At 37.1% G+C, this 15,542-nt stretch overlaps 1 protein-coding gene across 2 annotated transcripts in view; it reads right to left on the bottom strand.

The window, feature by feature from the left end:
- The window catches only part of LOC145978666 (alpha-tocopherol transfer protein-like), a 41,694-nt gene that overhangs the window by 12,982 nt on the left and 13,170 nt on the right, over positions 1–15,542 (bottom strand). For both annotated transcript variants that reach the window (XM_083111434.1, XM_083111435.1), the window contains exons 4-5: positions 14,007–14,157; positions 11,392–11,585 (exon numbers count right to left, since the gene is read on the bottom strand). In XM_083111434.1, the coding sequence (XP_082967560.1) occupies positions 11,392–11,585; positions 14,007–14,157 (345 nt within the window). The remainder of the gene's footprint in view (positions 1–11,391; positions 11,586–14,006; positions 14,158–15,542) is intronic.

Genomic DNA, 15,542 nt, shown 5'->3' with positions numbered 1-15,542 from the left:
AAACTTTACATATGGGGGACTCAACAGCTGCTGTACGGTATTGTCCATGGATGTTAAAACTTTTGTTTTTTTTCTGAATAGACGGACATATCAGTGTTGCAATCTCCAGATGAGACCGGAGCTTATTATTATTATTATTATTATTATTATTATTATTTTGGACAAGGGGGATGAGATCAATGTATGGACTAAAACTTTTTTTTACATCAAAATAAAACAGAGGATTTTTTACTCCACTGCTTACTTATTATTGTAAAGAATGGGGTGCTGCGTCTTATTGTATAGTCTTCCAACAGCACACCTTGGGGCGTAAATTTCTGCTTCTTCATGTATGCAAAATGCACTTAACTTCTGTTGTGAAACGAATGGAGAGTTTGTTTTGCTGCTGTGATTAAATACTAAACCAAAATTTTATTACATAACTTTGAAGTATATTTGTTAATACGATCTATATTATATGTCCTCCTCCGTAGTTGAGCGGGTTAAGGCGTTCACTCGTCTTGAGATCGTTCGCTGCGGGACGGCGTAGGTTCGAATCCGGCTCTGGTTGGAATTTATTCGGCCTACGTATAGGGCCGGTGGCAACCCACCATCGTGAGGAAATTGGGAAGCTCCGAGTGAGTGAGCGTAACCTGGTCAAGAAGACCTACAATAACGGCTGGGGGTTCGTCGGGCTGATCACTCGTCACCCCAACACTGGTCTGAGACCTCCACGCTATAACAGGTGACGGCGGAACAGTGTGGGAGGGAGACCAGCAGTCGGTAGGTAAACCAAAACCCACCATGGTGCTGTAGAGCTGTAGGGTTATGTTATCTATATTATATCATCGCTATAGGTGGTCCATATTATGCGCAGGAGAATTTTTAAAAAATGTCTTGTTTCTCGAACCTGTGACCTGCAGATTTGCTTTTGCTGGCAACAGAAACAGAAAATGGCACTATGTTATTCTATACTGATACAGGTGTACTGTAATCATAACAATTTTCTAGTAACAAAACAACAACTATGTCGGAAAGAAATGGTGGGGGGGGCTTGTCTGTGTGGGGTCTTATTAACTACTTCACATCTGTACCCGCACAACTCATCGACTACAAAGCAACAATGTTAGGAAGTGTGTGCATGGTCCCAAAAATACAAATTTAAAATCACTAATGAGACATAAACTCCCTTCACTGGTGTGTATTTGAATATGCGAAGACGATATCAGTACGAAAATTTGTAAAAAAGAAGAGGCAATTTTAGCTAATAACAACGATGAGGATGAATAATGATAATTATGATGAAATTGATGTGTGGCACTTAGAAAACAAAAACTTCAAAGTGTATTGCACCAACAACTACCCCCTCCCAAAATACAAGGCAGTTAACAGAGGTGTATTTTTGTTGGTTTACGAGTCTGAGGGCTTAAGTTAGTATGTTCACTATAGCTATACATATTAAAAAATGAAATGACCTGAGCAATAAAATATAACAATACCGATTCTGGCTTTTTGTCGGATGACGTAGTGGTAATGTTGTTGCAATCCCACGCCCTGATGGTGTATAAACTTAAATGTTTTGCATAACATAAAATATTGTTAATGGGAATGTGTTGTTTCTAATGTTAAATATAGAAAGCAGATAACAAGAAAAAGAAGAAAAGAAATAATGTTGCAGGTAGATACGGAGCCTCAGCCCAAACACATATATGATCGGACAGGATGTCAACGATGCATTCATAACTAACATGTGATTATTCAAAAATTGAAATAGTACAGTGGGAAACAACCAACTAACTAACTCTCTAAGCTTTTTTTTAAAACCCGAAGAGAGCAAATACAAGCACAAGCGTAAATAATTAAATAAGTTACAAGGGGTTCGAATCTTTTGATCTAGGTATGGATGCAGACAGGTACTAAGTTTTGTGTGTGATAATGGAAAATCCCTCTTCAATATAATAACATAGTGGTAATGTTTGGTCTTGCCTTGTTCCTATCGATAACATAGTGGTTACACGAAAGAAAAAAATAAAAAAAAATTAAAACACTGCGTCCCCCCTATTAAGAAATACTTCTCGAAATTTATTCAACTTTTTTTGTTCTCTTCCTATCTTCGTAACTAAAAAAAAATGTTTTGTCAAACGTTTGGATGACTATGAAAATATTAAAACATATGATGTAATAATAAAATGTTGTTGCATTGTAATCAAATAAATTTGTTGAATATGTAGAATATGGTAGGATATATCTTAAAATGTTAGAAGCTATTTGTTATGGTATTTTTTCTTTCTCTCTCTACTCTTTCTTAAATTTTCATCATCATAGTTAAAATTAATCCAAGAGAAAATATATATTTTGTGTTGACATGGGAAACATGCAATAAAAAATGCATGATCAGTAGTTAAGGTCAAGAGCTGAATAAACAGTAAGAGTGATACACGCAAGCTTCCAGCTGTGTGATTAGTACAAAATTGAGAGATGGAAGGCTTTTGTTGCTAAATCTTCAAGTTTAAGAAGGCAAAATAATTAGTTGGTTAATACGGAGCTAATTAGGAACTGGCATCCTCGAAGCTTCATGCTGCAAGCCTCGCTTTTTACAAGTGCATTTCCGACATGATCCTCATGCTTTTTTTTTTTTTGTTACAGATAACATCAAATGCCGTGACATGCGATTTTCCGGCTCTTCTATTCACAACACAAATACTTATGTTTCTTTTTATATCGCAACGATGAATTTAATTAGTACTAAATAGGGTTCGGTGAATCTCAGACTTCCAAGAAAAAATAAAACTCCTGTAGGATTTTCCGTGTAGCAGTGAGACACACTAACTAACTAACTAACTCCCTAGCCTTCTTAAACCCGAAGGTTCATGGCTGCAGCAACACAGGCCTTCCATCTGTCCCTATCTTGAGCAAGTTCTATATACTCTTTTCTATCCCTACCGATTTCCTTTAGGTCCATCTCAACGTTGTCTTTTTATTTTTGTTTTGGTTTTTCTACAGGTTTTTTAAGTAGGTTTAATTCAGGAAATGCATGTCTTCTCGTTTAATATCTAAGAAAATAAAAGTTAAAATATACAAAACAGTAATTTTGCCTGTAGTATTATATGGGTGTGAATCTTGGTTTCTTACAATTGAAAAAAAAACATAAATTGAGAGTATTTGAAAATAAGATCCTTAGGAAAATATTTCAGCCTAAAAGGGGTGAAGAAACAAGTGAATGGTGAAGGTTACATAATTTAGAAGTACATATTTTATGTTAGTTTCCAAGTATTATTAGATTGATGATTAAATCACGAATACTTAGGTGAGCACGAAATAGAAAGGAATAAAGAAGATTTTACAGGAATCTTGTTGGGAAACCTGATGGTAAAGGACCAAAACGAAGATGGAGATGGATCTAAAAGAAATCTGTAAAGATTGGAATAGAATATATATATAAATTTTGCTCAGGATAAGTACAAATTGAACTGTAACCACGAATTTTCAGAATCAAGAGTGCTAGAGAATCAGTTAATTAATTAATATTTAATGTAATAAAGGTAGTAATATAGTATTCTTATTGAGAAGAGAATTTCTACAAAACTTATTTTCCTCGTATGTTTATTAATAGCAGTTATATTTGACATGTTTGACTAATCGCGAATCAACGTACGGAAGCTGTTGGAAGCAGTTTGAAGACTGAAATAGCCATGGAAGAACACTTATTATAATTTTAATATTTTAGTATAATGTTTTGGGAATTGCTTCTCGATAATGTTTGGTATTTAATTTAATCTGTTGTTAGATAAAATACATAATTATTAGAATTTAAGAATGGAATATATGAACAGCCAATAAATAATACGTTTGACTAATCGTGAAGATGAGTATCACAGTACGTTCTATACGTTCTTATATAAACGTTGAAACGTTTAAGAACGTTTACCGAAACGTTGAAACGTTTAAGAACGTTTACCGAAACGTTGAAACGTTTAAGAACGTTTACCGAAACGTTGAAAAGCGAGGCTTGCAGCATGAAGCTTCGAGGATGCCAGTTCCTAATTAGCTCCGTATTAACCAACTAATTATTTTGCCTTCTTAAACTTGAAGATTTAGCAACAAAAGCCTTCCATCTCTCAATTTTGTACTAATCACACAGCTGGAAGCTTGCGTGTATCACTCTTACTGTTTATTCAGCTCTTGACCTTAACTACTGATCATGCATTTTTTATTGCATGTTTCCCATGTCAACACAAAATATATATTTTCTCTTGGATTAATTTTAACTATGATGATGAAAATTTAAGAAAGAGTAGAGAGAGAAAGAAAAAATACCATAACAAATAGCTTCTAACATTTTAAGATATATCCTACCATATTCTACATATTCAACAAATTTATTTGATTACAATGCAACAACATTTTATTATTACATCATATGTTTTAATATTTTCATAGTCATCCAAACGTTTGACAAAACATTTTTTTTTAGTTACGAAGATAGGAAGAGAACAAAAAAAGTTGAATAAATTTCGAGAAGTATTTCTTAATAGGGGGGACGCAGTGTTTTAATTTTTTTTTATTTTTTTCTTTCGTGTAACCACTATGTTATCGATAGGAACAAGGCAAGACCAAACATTACCACTATGTTATTATATTGAAGAGGGATTTTCCATTATCACACACAAAACTTAGTACCTGTCTGCATCCATACCTAGATCAAAAGATTCGAACCCCTTGTAACTTATTTAATTATTTACGCTTGTGCTTGTATTTGCTCTCTTCGGGTTTTAAAAAAAAGCTTAGAGAGTTAGTTAGTTGGTTGTTTCCCACTGTACTATTTCAATTTTTGAATAATCACATGTTAGTTATGAATGCATCGTTGACATCCTGTCCGATCATATATGTGTTTGGGCTGAGGCTCCGTATCTACCTGCAACATTATTTCTTTTCTTCTTTTTCTTGTTATCTGCTTTCTATATTTAACATTAGAAACAACACATTCCCATTAACAATATTTTATGTTATGCAAAACATTTAAGTTTATACACCATCAGGGCGTGGGATTGCAACAACATTACCACTACGTCATCCGACAAAAAGCCAGAATCGGTATTGTTATATTTTATTGCTCAGGTCATTTCATTTTTTAATATGTATAGCTATAGTGAACATACTAACTTAAGCCCTCAGACTCGTAAACCAACAAAAATACACCTCTGTTAACTGCCTTGTATTTTGGGAGGGGGTAGTTGTTGGTGCAATACACTTTGAAGTTTTTGTTTTCTAAGTGCCACACATCAATTTCATCATAATTATCATTATTCATCCTCATCGTTGTTATTAGCTAAAATTGCCTCTTCTTTTTTACAAATTTTCGTACTGATATCGTCTTCGCATATTCAAATACACACCAGTGAAGGGAGTTTATGTCTCATTAGTGATTTTAAATTTGTATTTTTGGGACCATGCACACACTTCCTAACATTGTTGCTTTGTAGTCGATGAGTTGTGCGGGTACAGATGTGAAGTAGTTAATAAGACCCCACACAGACAAGCCCCCCCCACCATTTCTTTCCGACATAGTTGTTGTTTTGTTACTAGAAAATTGTTATGATTACAGTACACCTGTATCAGTATAGAATAACATAGTGCCATTTTCTGTTTCTGTTGCCAGCAAAAGCAAATCTGCAGGTCACAGGTTCGAGAAACAAGACATTTTTTAAAAATTCTCCTGCGCATAATATGGACCACCTATAGCGATGATATAATATAGATAACATAACCCTACAGCTCTACAGCACCATGGTGGGTTTTGGTTTACCTACCGACTGCTGGTCTCCCTCCCACACTGTTCCGCCGTCACCTGTTATAGCGTGGAGGTCTCAGACCAGTGTTGGGGTGACGAGTGATCAGCCCGACGAACCCCCAGCCGTTATTGTAGGTCTTCTTGACCAGGTTACGCTCACTCACTCGGAGCTTCCCAATTTCCTCACGATGGTGGGTTGCCACCGGCCCTATACGTAGGCCGAATAAATTCCAACCAGAGCCGGATTCGAACCTACGCCGTCCCGCAGCGAACGATCTCAAGACGAGTGAACGCCTTAACCCGCTCAACTACGGAGGAGGACATATAATATAGATCGTATTAACAAATATACTTCAAAGTTATGTAATAAAATTTTGGTTTAGTATTTAATCACAGCAGCAAAACAAACTCTCCATTCGTTTCACAACAGAAGTTAAGTGCATTTTGCATACATGAAGAAGCAGAAATTTACGCCCCAAGGTGTGCTGTTGGAAGACTATACAATAAGACGCAGCACCCCATTCTTTACAATAATAAGTAAGCAGTGGAGTAAAAAATCCTCTGTTTTATTTTGATGTAAAAAAAAGTTTTAGTCCATACATTGATCTCATCCCCCTTGTCCAAAATAATAATAATAATAATAATAATAATAATAAGCTCCGGTCTCATCTGGAGATTGCAACACTGATATGTCCGTCTATTCAGAAAAAAAACAAAAGTTTTAACATCCATGGACAATACCGTACAGCAGCTGTTGAGTCCCCCATATGTAAAGTTTCTTTTTTCCTCGTTAGCTGAACGCAAAGATGAGGATTGGAAGATGCTCGAGACTCCCCGTTCATTCGGGTATAACATCTTTCCTTTCTAACACTCCATTTTTTTTTTCTGTAAGAGGGGGCATTTCTTTAGATACCAGGAGCACCTGTCTGATGTGACCGCTCTCTGTTTCCAACTTCGCCACTGGACCGTTAACAAAGCCAATTTCTACGCAATTCATAACCGTTGGTTGATATGTAAATATATTCAGCAATACTGAAAACTCACAGACGTGATGATGATTCAAGCAGATCACGATACAGCCATATGCATGTAAAACTATTTTCGTCACACACACAGGCAAAAAGGTAAAAGGTAACATTTCTCTCCTTCCCTCGCTTTTAGCCGTCTTCAAAAAATAGCGTCCAGTATCCTTCTAGATAGGAGGTGAAACGTGACTAGCGAAAGTAATGAAATCGAAGTGTGAATTATTTGTTATGATCTCCCTCCCCTCTTCGCATGCATGTTTCATATCACGCTCGCTGACATTGAAATAAGCAAAAACAATTGCAAGACAGCACAAGTTATAACCCATCGTAACTAGGTCTGTTTTTTTTTTAAAAAAAAATAATAATCGTCAGTCCATATGACAATGCTTTTGTGACGTGCACGCAAAATATCTGTTGGTTGCTGTCCGTGATGAAATTTTTATCATTGATAGGCCGCGGACTGAGCTTCTAACTTTCCACATTTACAAACAATATCGTTTACAATAATACCTTCGCTAGAAAGCATAGTGCAATAAATATAATTTTTTATATATAAATATTTTAAGTTATGCAATAACTTTGGACAGCAGCTAATTATCATGGCGTCATATTCGTGTCCATGTCTGAAACTAGTCTTTATACACACAGCCAACTCACTCATGCAATGTAATATCTGATGTAATATAATACAAACAGCTGTGGAAGGTTGTCGACTCTTCGCGAAACAGGACGTACACGTCAGAGTTGTGCAGAAGATAGGGTCGACCCCCTTGTCGATTTTGGTGATGTAGAGTACGTGTACGAAATTTGGAGGTCAAGGGTGGGCCAATTGTCAATTTCTTTTCGATAGGATCATCGTAGAGACATGCGCTAGCATTGGCTCGTAACAAAATAAACATAGGTTATCATGGTTGACCCCCCTCTGTCTGAAGCAGCAGCATGATATTGACATTTCGTAGATGTAGTATGATTATTCCTTTATATTTCAATTTATTGATGAGGTAGATAATTATTTACTTTCCAAGTCCAGCATTAAATATTGCAAATAACTCGAAAACAGTGAGAGATTGCGCGAAAATAAATCGAAAAATCCCCCCAAACACCACCCCTTGTCGATTTTGGGGATGTAGCGTATGTATGCCAAAGTTTGGTGGTCCTGAGTTCAAGAGTAAGGGGTGTTTGCACACACCCTCCCAAAACTTTTAATCACTCGTAACTTCCGAACATGTAGCCATAGAGAGGTCTGGGGTTTAGTGTGTTGGTCGAGTCTCGATATCCTCCTCTGTCCTCCCATACCAAAAATTTAGTATAGGTCATCATCATAGAACCAAATTTTCATCAATCGAAAAAAATTTCCAAGTCCTGCACAGCTCGTTTACGTTTGTCGCGACTATCTTGAATTAACTGGGCGAGTCCAGATAGCGTTGGCGTTATTCTGCCTTCAGTTTCTTCACAGTAACATCAATTCATATTAACAACTTACGAGAGAACATCATGCATCTCATTTACAACAGAGCAATTTAATATCCTCGTCTAGTACGCTGCACTTTTTGACATTAGATGCAGTGCAGGTGTATCCCGGTGTCAGGCTGGTGAAAAAAAATAACATTCAACCAAGTAGACAAATAGCAGTGTTCAAGTTCAGAAGATTCAACAAATACCTGTCTGCTGCTTTAAACATTCATTTGATTAGTTAACCACTCACCACGTGGTCATACACCACACCACATATTACACCTCTCCAAGACGTGGTGCAGACACCAAATACACTACATGACACCCAAAATCAACAAGGTAGGTTGCACCGTGTAACCAACTAGACGCGTGAGTGCAGTCAAAAAATGCAGCGAACTAGACGGAGCTATTGAATCAAAATAATCACGTGGCATTCTCTTTGAATCTGACTTCACCCACCCCACCACGCACTCCTGGCAAGGTTATAGAGGCCAGGTATCCTAAAAAACAACAATTATACCCGAGATAATACCCGAGGGCAAAACCGTGCAGACGCTCTACGAGAAAAACAAGATAGACAATCTGTTGCAGTACAACGTCCAGGATTCGATGCTTGTGAGAGACGTGTGTTTCTGAAAAACAGACTCGTGCAAACAATCGTCTCAGCGTGCTGCCAGAGCGTGTTGCGCGCGGACCAGGTTCGAGGGCACAAACTCAACTTGTATTTCTTGCATTACTATTTCAGCAAAGCATTGCAGAACACGCGATGTTTGTGTTTCCCACCCGGCACGGAAGTTGACGTTTATCGCAGCGTCACGAATCCCACATCGGCTGCACGGAAGCTGATCTTCACGTGTATTTCTCATAGGACACGTTTAATGTCACGTGCATACGTAAAATTATGGCCTTGCGTAAAAAAATCAAAAAATTTAAGAACAATAAAACTTTGCCGCCGGGCAAACTGCTCAAAATAGACACCAAACAGACCACCCCCGAAGAGATTCGCCCCCACGTCAATCAATTTTACGTTCAAAAACCGTACGGGAAAACCTTTACTTTTTTTGGTTGGGCACCACGCACCCTGGCGAGGTTATAGGGGCCAGGTATCCTAAAAAACAACAATTATTATTTTGTTTGTTTGTTTGCGTCACAATACGGAAATAATAAGAAGCACGCACATGTGTGTGTGTGGCACATCGTTCCCCCGAGAGAGGTTTACAAAGATCACAATATACAAACATTGCCGAAGTTGGAAAATTACAATATGGCATATTCGCTCACCACTGTTGCCAGCTATAGGTCTCTCTCTCTCTTCATCTTACAGCAACGTTGGCATCTCTATTTTTTTAGTTGTAGGTGGTTTGCCAACACTCTCTAGTTAATAATGCTACATATTATAAACACCCACGCACACACATACTGTGTTGCCATCCACCCATCTCTCTCTTTTACGGCAGTACGTGTTTGTTGTCGGCTCTCCTTGTTTAGTGTGTATATGTTACGCCAGTATATAAATTGGCTAAGCCTAAAAAAAAATAGTAGCTTTTGCTAAGTAAAAAGAAAAAAAAAAGTTGTAGGTGGGTGTTGGCAGCTGTCGGTTGTTTAATTCTCTCTCTCTCTCTCCTCTCTCTTTTGTAAAAGGCTATGGTAAAAGTACCAGTAGGTTACCAACCCTGCTTTATGCACTGTAAGGCAAGCCTCAAGCAAGATTGCCAACTCCTTGCTTTAGGTTAGGTTAGACCAAGAAGAAAAAGGCTGTAGGTAGGCTGTCGGTTGTTTAACCTCTCTCTCCTCTCTTTTTTTGTAAAAGGTCATGGTAAAAGTACCAGTAGGTTGGCAACCTTGCTTTATGCACTGTAACTCAAGCCTCAAGCAAAATTGCCAGCTCCTTGCTTTAGGCTAGGTTAGACCAAGAAGAAAAAAGCTGTAGGTAGGTTGTCGCTTGTTTAACTCTTCCCACTCTCCTCTCTCTTTTTTTTTGTAAAAAGCCATGGCAAAAATACCAGTAGGTTACCAAAAATTGCTTTATGCACTGTAAAACAAGCCTCAAGCAAGATTGCCAGCTCCTTGCTTTAGGTTAGGTTAGACCAAGACAAAAACCTTGGTGATTTTTTTCGAGTAAGATGTTGGCAACACTGCGAGTCCCACTTTCGGTTGCAGAACTCTCAAGCAAGGTTGCCAGCTCCTTGCTTTAGGTTAGGTTAGACCAAAAAAACCTTGGTGATTTTTTCGAGTAAGAAGTTGGCAACACTGCGCCTTACGAGAGAAATCCATTAAGGCGAGAAAGTAGGTCAAAGGACCGCTCCAGAACGTTGGGTTTCACCTACTGTTGCTCTTGACAGAGTTCGCATTTGATTAACAAAAGACGTCAGAGGAGATTCAGTCCTGTATTCACAGTTTCCGCCAGAAAATAAAGTAAGTTTTGCTGGTACGTAAATTGATTACAGAATATGTAAGTGCAGAAAATCCACAGTGGAGGGATGATCATCACAAGTGAACGACCGCAATATACCAAAATGACGTTCCTGGGGATCTTGATTAAATTTTCCTTTCAAAACGTACTTGTAATTGTTCTTCCACAAATATTCACACTTCTAAAGTACTTTCTAAAGTCAATCTTAAGGACGCTAGCGTTCTTTCTGAACCGAAGGAATTTCGATTATCTCTAAGGACAGCATTCCATTTTATTAAAGATGTATGTGCTTCTGATCCTTTATATAGTGCCTGTGCAGGAGTGAATGAATTTAATGTGTCAACCAGGCAGTATAGGTTCCTTGTGAAATTTTCCGTTGTTTCACTGCCTCTGATTTAATACTCCGATAAAAGAGTTTCGATGTATTTCAAAATATGTCCGTTATAATTTATTACAGAGGCAAGGTAGGAATTTGCAACGAATGAAGTAGATGAATCATGTTCATAAATGAACATGATGAATCATGTTCACTCCTGCTACAAAATGTCCGACTTACACCGGGGAGATCATAAATTGCCGCTATCACAATACAAAAGGCATTACACCGTATCGTAAAAATAGCGATATCTTGCTGACAAAATTTTTCGAAATTTCAATTCTGATATCGTTCATACTTAAGATATAATTAGACATATGCGATATGTTTTTTTTTTATATTTCCGTCTTACCAGGATAACGTACGTAAGGACCTTGATGACTTTGAACGTGGCCTGTCTCAGGTGCGAGAGACCCAACTTGGTGCAGTCAATAACCAGCACTATTCCTCCCACTTGAAATGTCTGGTCCAAGAGAAGACAGTCGACACTGGTAAAAATCACTCTAAACATCTGATCTATCGTCAACACTGAAAAGTCATAATTACCTGGAAAATAAGCAACAGATTTGAATACAACTTACCTACTTGTTACGTTGCTATTGTCTAGATTGTAAATGTGTGACTTTCTACCTCCACATCACCCCATGTGTCTTCACAGCATGTTGCAATGTGCAGTAATATCATATAGAGTGGAGTCCTCAAAATCGGATCGGCCTGCAAAGCGAAATGCCTTAAGGTTTACTGTCTCCAGCGCTGAACATATGGCGTGCTGATGTATTTTACTAATCTCACTGAGTGACCCCATGCCTCATGCAGACAGCAGCGGATGGGTGCAGTGTTCACTCTGTATTCATTGTGACAAAGCGATTCGAAACATACCGTTGACGTGAGCCATTGTGTGTCTTGACTGCTGTGAAATATTTCTTCAGTAGTTGGTTAAGCTCATAAGGTAAGCATTGTTGTAATAGGTGTTGATGTTTGTGTGTTATAAATAGGAGGAATACTACACAAATACGATGTCATTGACTTTTTCATGGTCAGTGTTGCTGTTGCTCGTGTAGGTGGTACTTTGCAGTTCGTATACTAATCCTTTAAATCGGATCATAAAAAGGATTGCAAATCGGATCACCACAAAATAGCACAATATGTAAACAGAATGTATGAATAGACGTTAGAAAACAGAAAAACACGAATATAAAAAAGAACAGACACGCACACACACCTACCCCACACACAGATATATAAATATCGTACTCTCACCAAAAAAACACCAACACCAACACCAACACCAGCACGAAAGGGAAAACAACAAGAGAAGAAAGACGCCCATGTCACATCGACCAATAACGTGATAGAATTACGAGACCTTGCAGCAGGATCTAAAAGTCTAGAAGTTCTGCTAAACTCTAAGCGGCGACAGAACATCACATTATAGAAAAAGAGAAACGGCATTTCTTCAACTGATAGCTCCATCAGTTCTGATGACGAATCGTTAGAGGAAAGTCAAGGTAACAACTAGTGTGGATTTTGTGAACCGTTATACTCAGATTTAAATTACAGTTTTATCGGCGATTGGATTTCTTGCATGCGGTTCTCAGCGTGGTACCATGAACAACGTGTTGGAGCACAAGGTAAAAATACATTCATTTCTGGGAAGTGAACGTATTGTGTTGGGAAACGTGTTTTGTGTGATGAAAGGTGTTATTGAAATTTTAGACAAATATGTTTGTCACTGCAGTTACATTTCAGACACTACCCTTTGATCCGCTTTCAAGGACATGTGATCCGGTTTGCAAGACATTTAAAAGAAAATAAAAAATATTTTGTAGTTCCTTTAGTTTTCAATATGTAACTTAATTAACATGCAAATGTAAAAAATAGCGTTTCGGGAACATATGTAGCAATGACGCATCTGTCGGATGCTGTTCGGTTCGTGTCGAAATAAATGACTACTTTCGATTTTATGTGTGTTTCATTTGAAAGTGATCCCATTTTGAGTACTCCACTCTATACGTATGGTTGAAGATTAATATTTTATTGTAAATATTTTTGTTGTCATTATTGTCATGAAACGCATCATGCATCTTCTGTTATTTACATTTCTCTTTATATAGTAGAAAATATAAAGAAGCAGAAAATAATTTATGTGTATGATCGTTATGTTGTAAGAAATTGCACATTTTGATCGCATTCTGTGTAAAATTTCAATGTTCAAAGTGCCGAAGTGGTGTCGACCTCCATGGCGGAGTGGTTAGCAGAGCGCGCTACGACACCAGGGGTTCCGGGTTCGAGTCCCGGGTAAGGCATGGGTATTTGTGTTTGTCCAAAAAAGAAAAACTCAGAAATTAAAAAAATGATAGATAAGTGAGAAACGGGGGATACTACCGCTTAGGGGTATTTCTCTTTATATATATAAAAAAAAAAGTAGTAGCGTTCTCGGCTTGTAATCAAGGAGTCAAGGGTTTGATACCAGGTGGACACAAAAAGTGGTTCGGATCCAACTTTAAACTTTTGGTCCAGTTCCGATTAGCCTGAATGTGCATATGGTGCACTTCAAAACAGCAATTCAAACAATCAATTTTACCACAATATTTAAGACGTCAGGTATTATTTGATGCCCGCTATTTTGAGTCGCTATTTGGTCGACATATACATTCCGTATTTAATTATGGATTTTAGTAGGCCTATATTTTTCATGAAGATCAAATGCAATTGTACATTAATCTTCTGATTTGAACTCTTTTCGCATTTTTTTTACATTTTTATATACTCCTAATGACTCTATCCTTTATTTTACCCAAAAATCAACTCTCCACCGATTCAATATTAATATTGATATTGGAATGCTACTTGTTTTCTACTGATAGTATTGTACGTTCTATTATTTTATGATTAAAAAAGTGCATTGTATTTTTCAATGATAGGAAATTTGTTTTCCACATAATTTAATTAATGTACGATACTTACCAATTCTCAAAATTATAACTGTTCTTCCGAGGGAATCTTTCTGCGGTATAATCTTGTATATTTCTCTCTCGAAGAATTCCTTATTTTCGGACACCAGCAGTGGATCAAAATACTCAGGATATTCTTCCCTCAGTTCATAATATTTTTGTAGCTGAAGAAGTAAAAATAAAACATAAGGCAAGAAAACCACTGTGGAGAGTCATGCGGCATGGTTCGGCACAGCACAGAAGGAATTTAACAGAAAGTAATCATGACCCACCTATTCATATCTCTTCACCTTACTTAATATAGTAATAATTATTCCTTTTATTTTTATGTATACTATACCAATTATTATTATAATTACCATTTAGAAAATCAAATTTAGTAGTTGAATTAGACACTACGAAAAAGTGGTGAAGATATAATATCGACAAATTTAGGTATCTTGTAACCATTTTGAACCTTTCAAAACCTGTTGGACTTCTCATCAAAAATAATTCTACGCAGTGACAGTAAGAAACAAGAAATGGAATCTCTTAACTGTTGTAATAATAAGGAGAAATGTGAAGATGTAGTGGTTGAGTGCTCCAAATGCAAGGAATATTTTCATCAAGTACTATGTGCCAATTTGAAGGTAGTCACAGGAGAAGTGATATGTCTGCGGTGTCAGCAGAAAGAAAGTATTTCGAGTACTGAAATGCCATCATTTGCTGAAGGGGTGTTCCAGATGTTTGAAAGAATGAATGAAGAGCAGAAAAGAGGTGATGAAAAATGGAAAATTATGAAATGAAGATAAAGAAGATCAGCAAATTAATAAATGAAGATAAAGAAGAGCAGAAAAGACGCGATGAAAACAGGAAAGATTGAGAAATGAAGATAAAGAAAACCAGCAAAGATTAAGAAATGCAGATAAAGAAGAGCAGCAAAGTATAAGAAATGAAGATAAAGAAGAGCAGCAAAGACGAGATGAAAAACACGAGGAATTCCGAGAAAGTGTTTTGAAGAGGATAGATGTAATGGAAGACAGGATGGAATGTGAAATGGAAGAAATACTGAAAATGATAAATGAAAAAATTGAGGTCGTAAGAAGATAATGCATTAGTAATAATGATGTAGTGGTTCAGCAAATGAACGGTCTAAAACAAAATATGAGGGAACAAACTAAGACGTTTTGTGAAATGGAAACTTGTATAAACAAGTTGGAAGAAAACCTGGGTGAAGAAAGGGAAGATAGAGAGAAAGATAAAAGAGAGCGAATGGAAGAGAAGTCGGATTTATTTAAATCTCTGGAGGAAAGAAGGACTGAAAATAATAAATATAAATTAGAAATCGTTCAAAACATTGATGACGTAAGGTATCAGAAAGAGGAAAAGATCCAAAGCATGGAAGAACAGCTTCTTGATACTAGAGATCAGACAGCCAATCGACTGAATGAACTGGAGGAAGGAACGACGGTTAAGATATCGGAATTAAACTCCAGGTTTTAGAGATTACGGTTGAGAAATGAGCAGTGTGATGTTCCTGTAGGAGCTCTAGAAGTAACGCCGAGAGCCT

Source organism: Lepisma saccharinum, chromosome 25 (assembly GCF_977018435.1).
Source record: "Lepisma saccharinum chromosome 25, izLepSacc3.1, whole genome shotgun sequence".
In the NCBI taxonomy this organism is placed as follows: Eukaryota; Metazoa; Arthropoda; class Insecta; order Zygentoma; family Lepismatidae; genus Lepisma; species Lepisma saccharinum.
The sequence above is the reverse complement of the archived record's forward strand: the minus strand, read 5'-3'. Positions and strand labels throughout refer to the sequence as shown.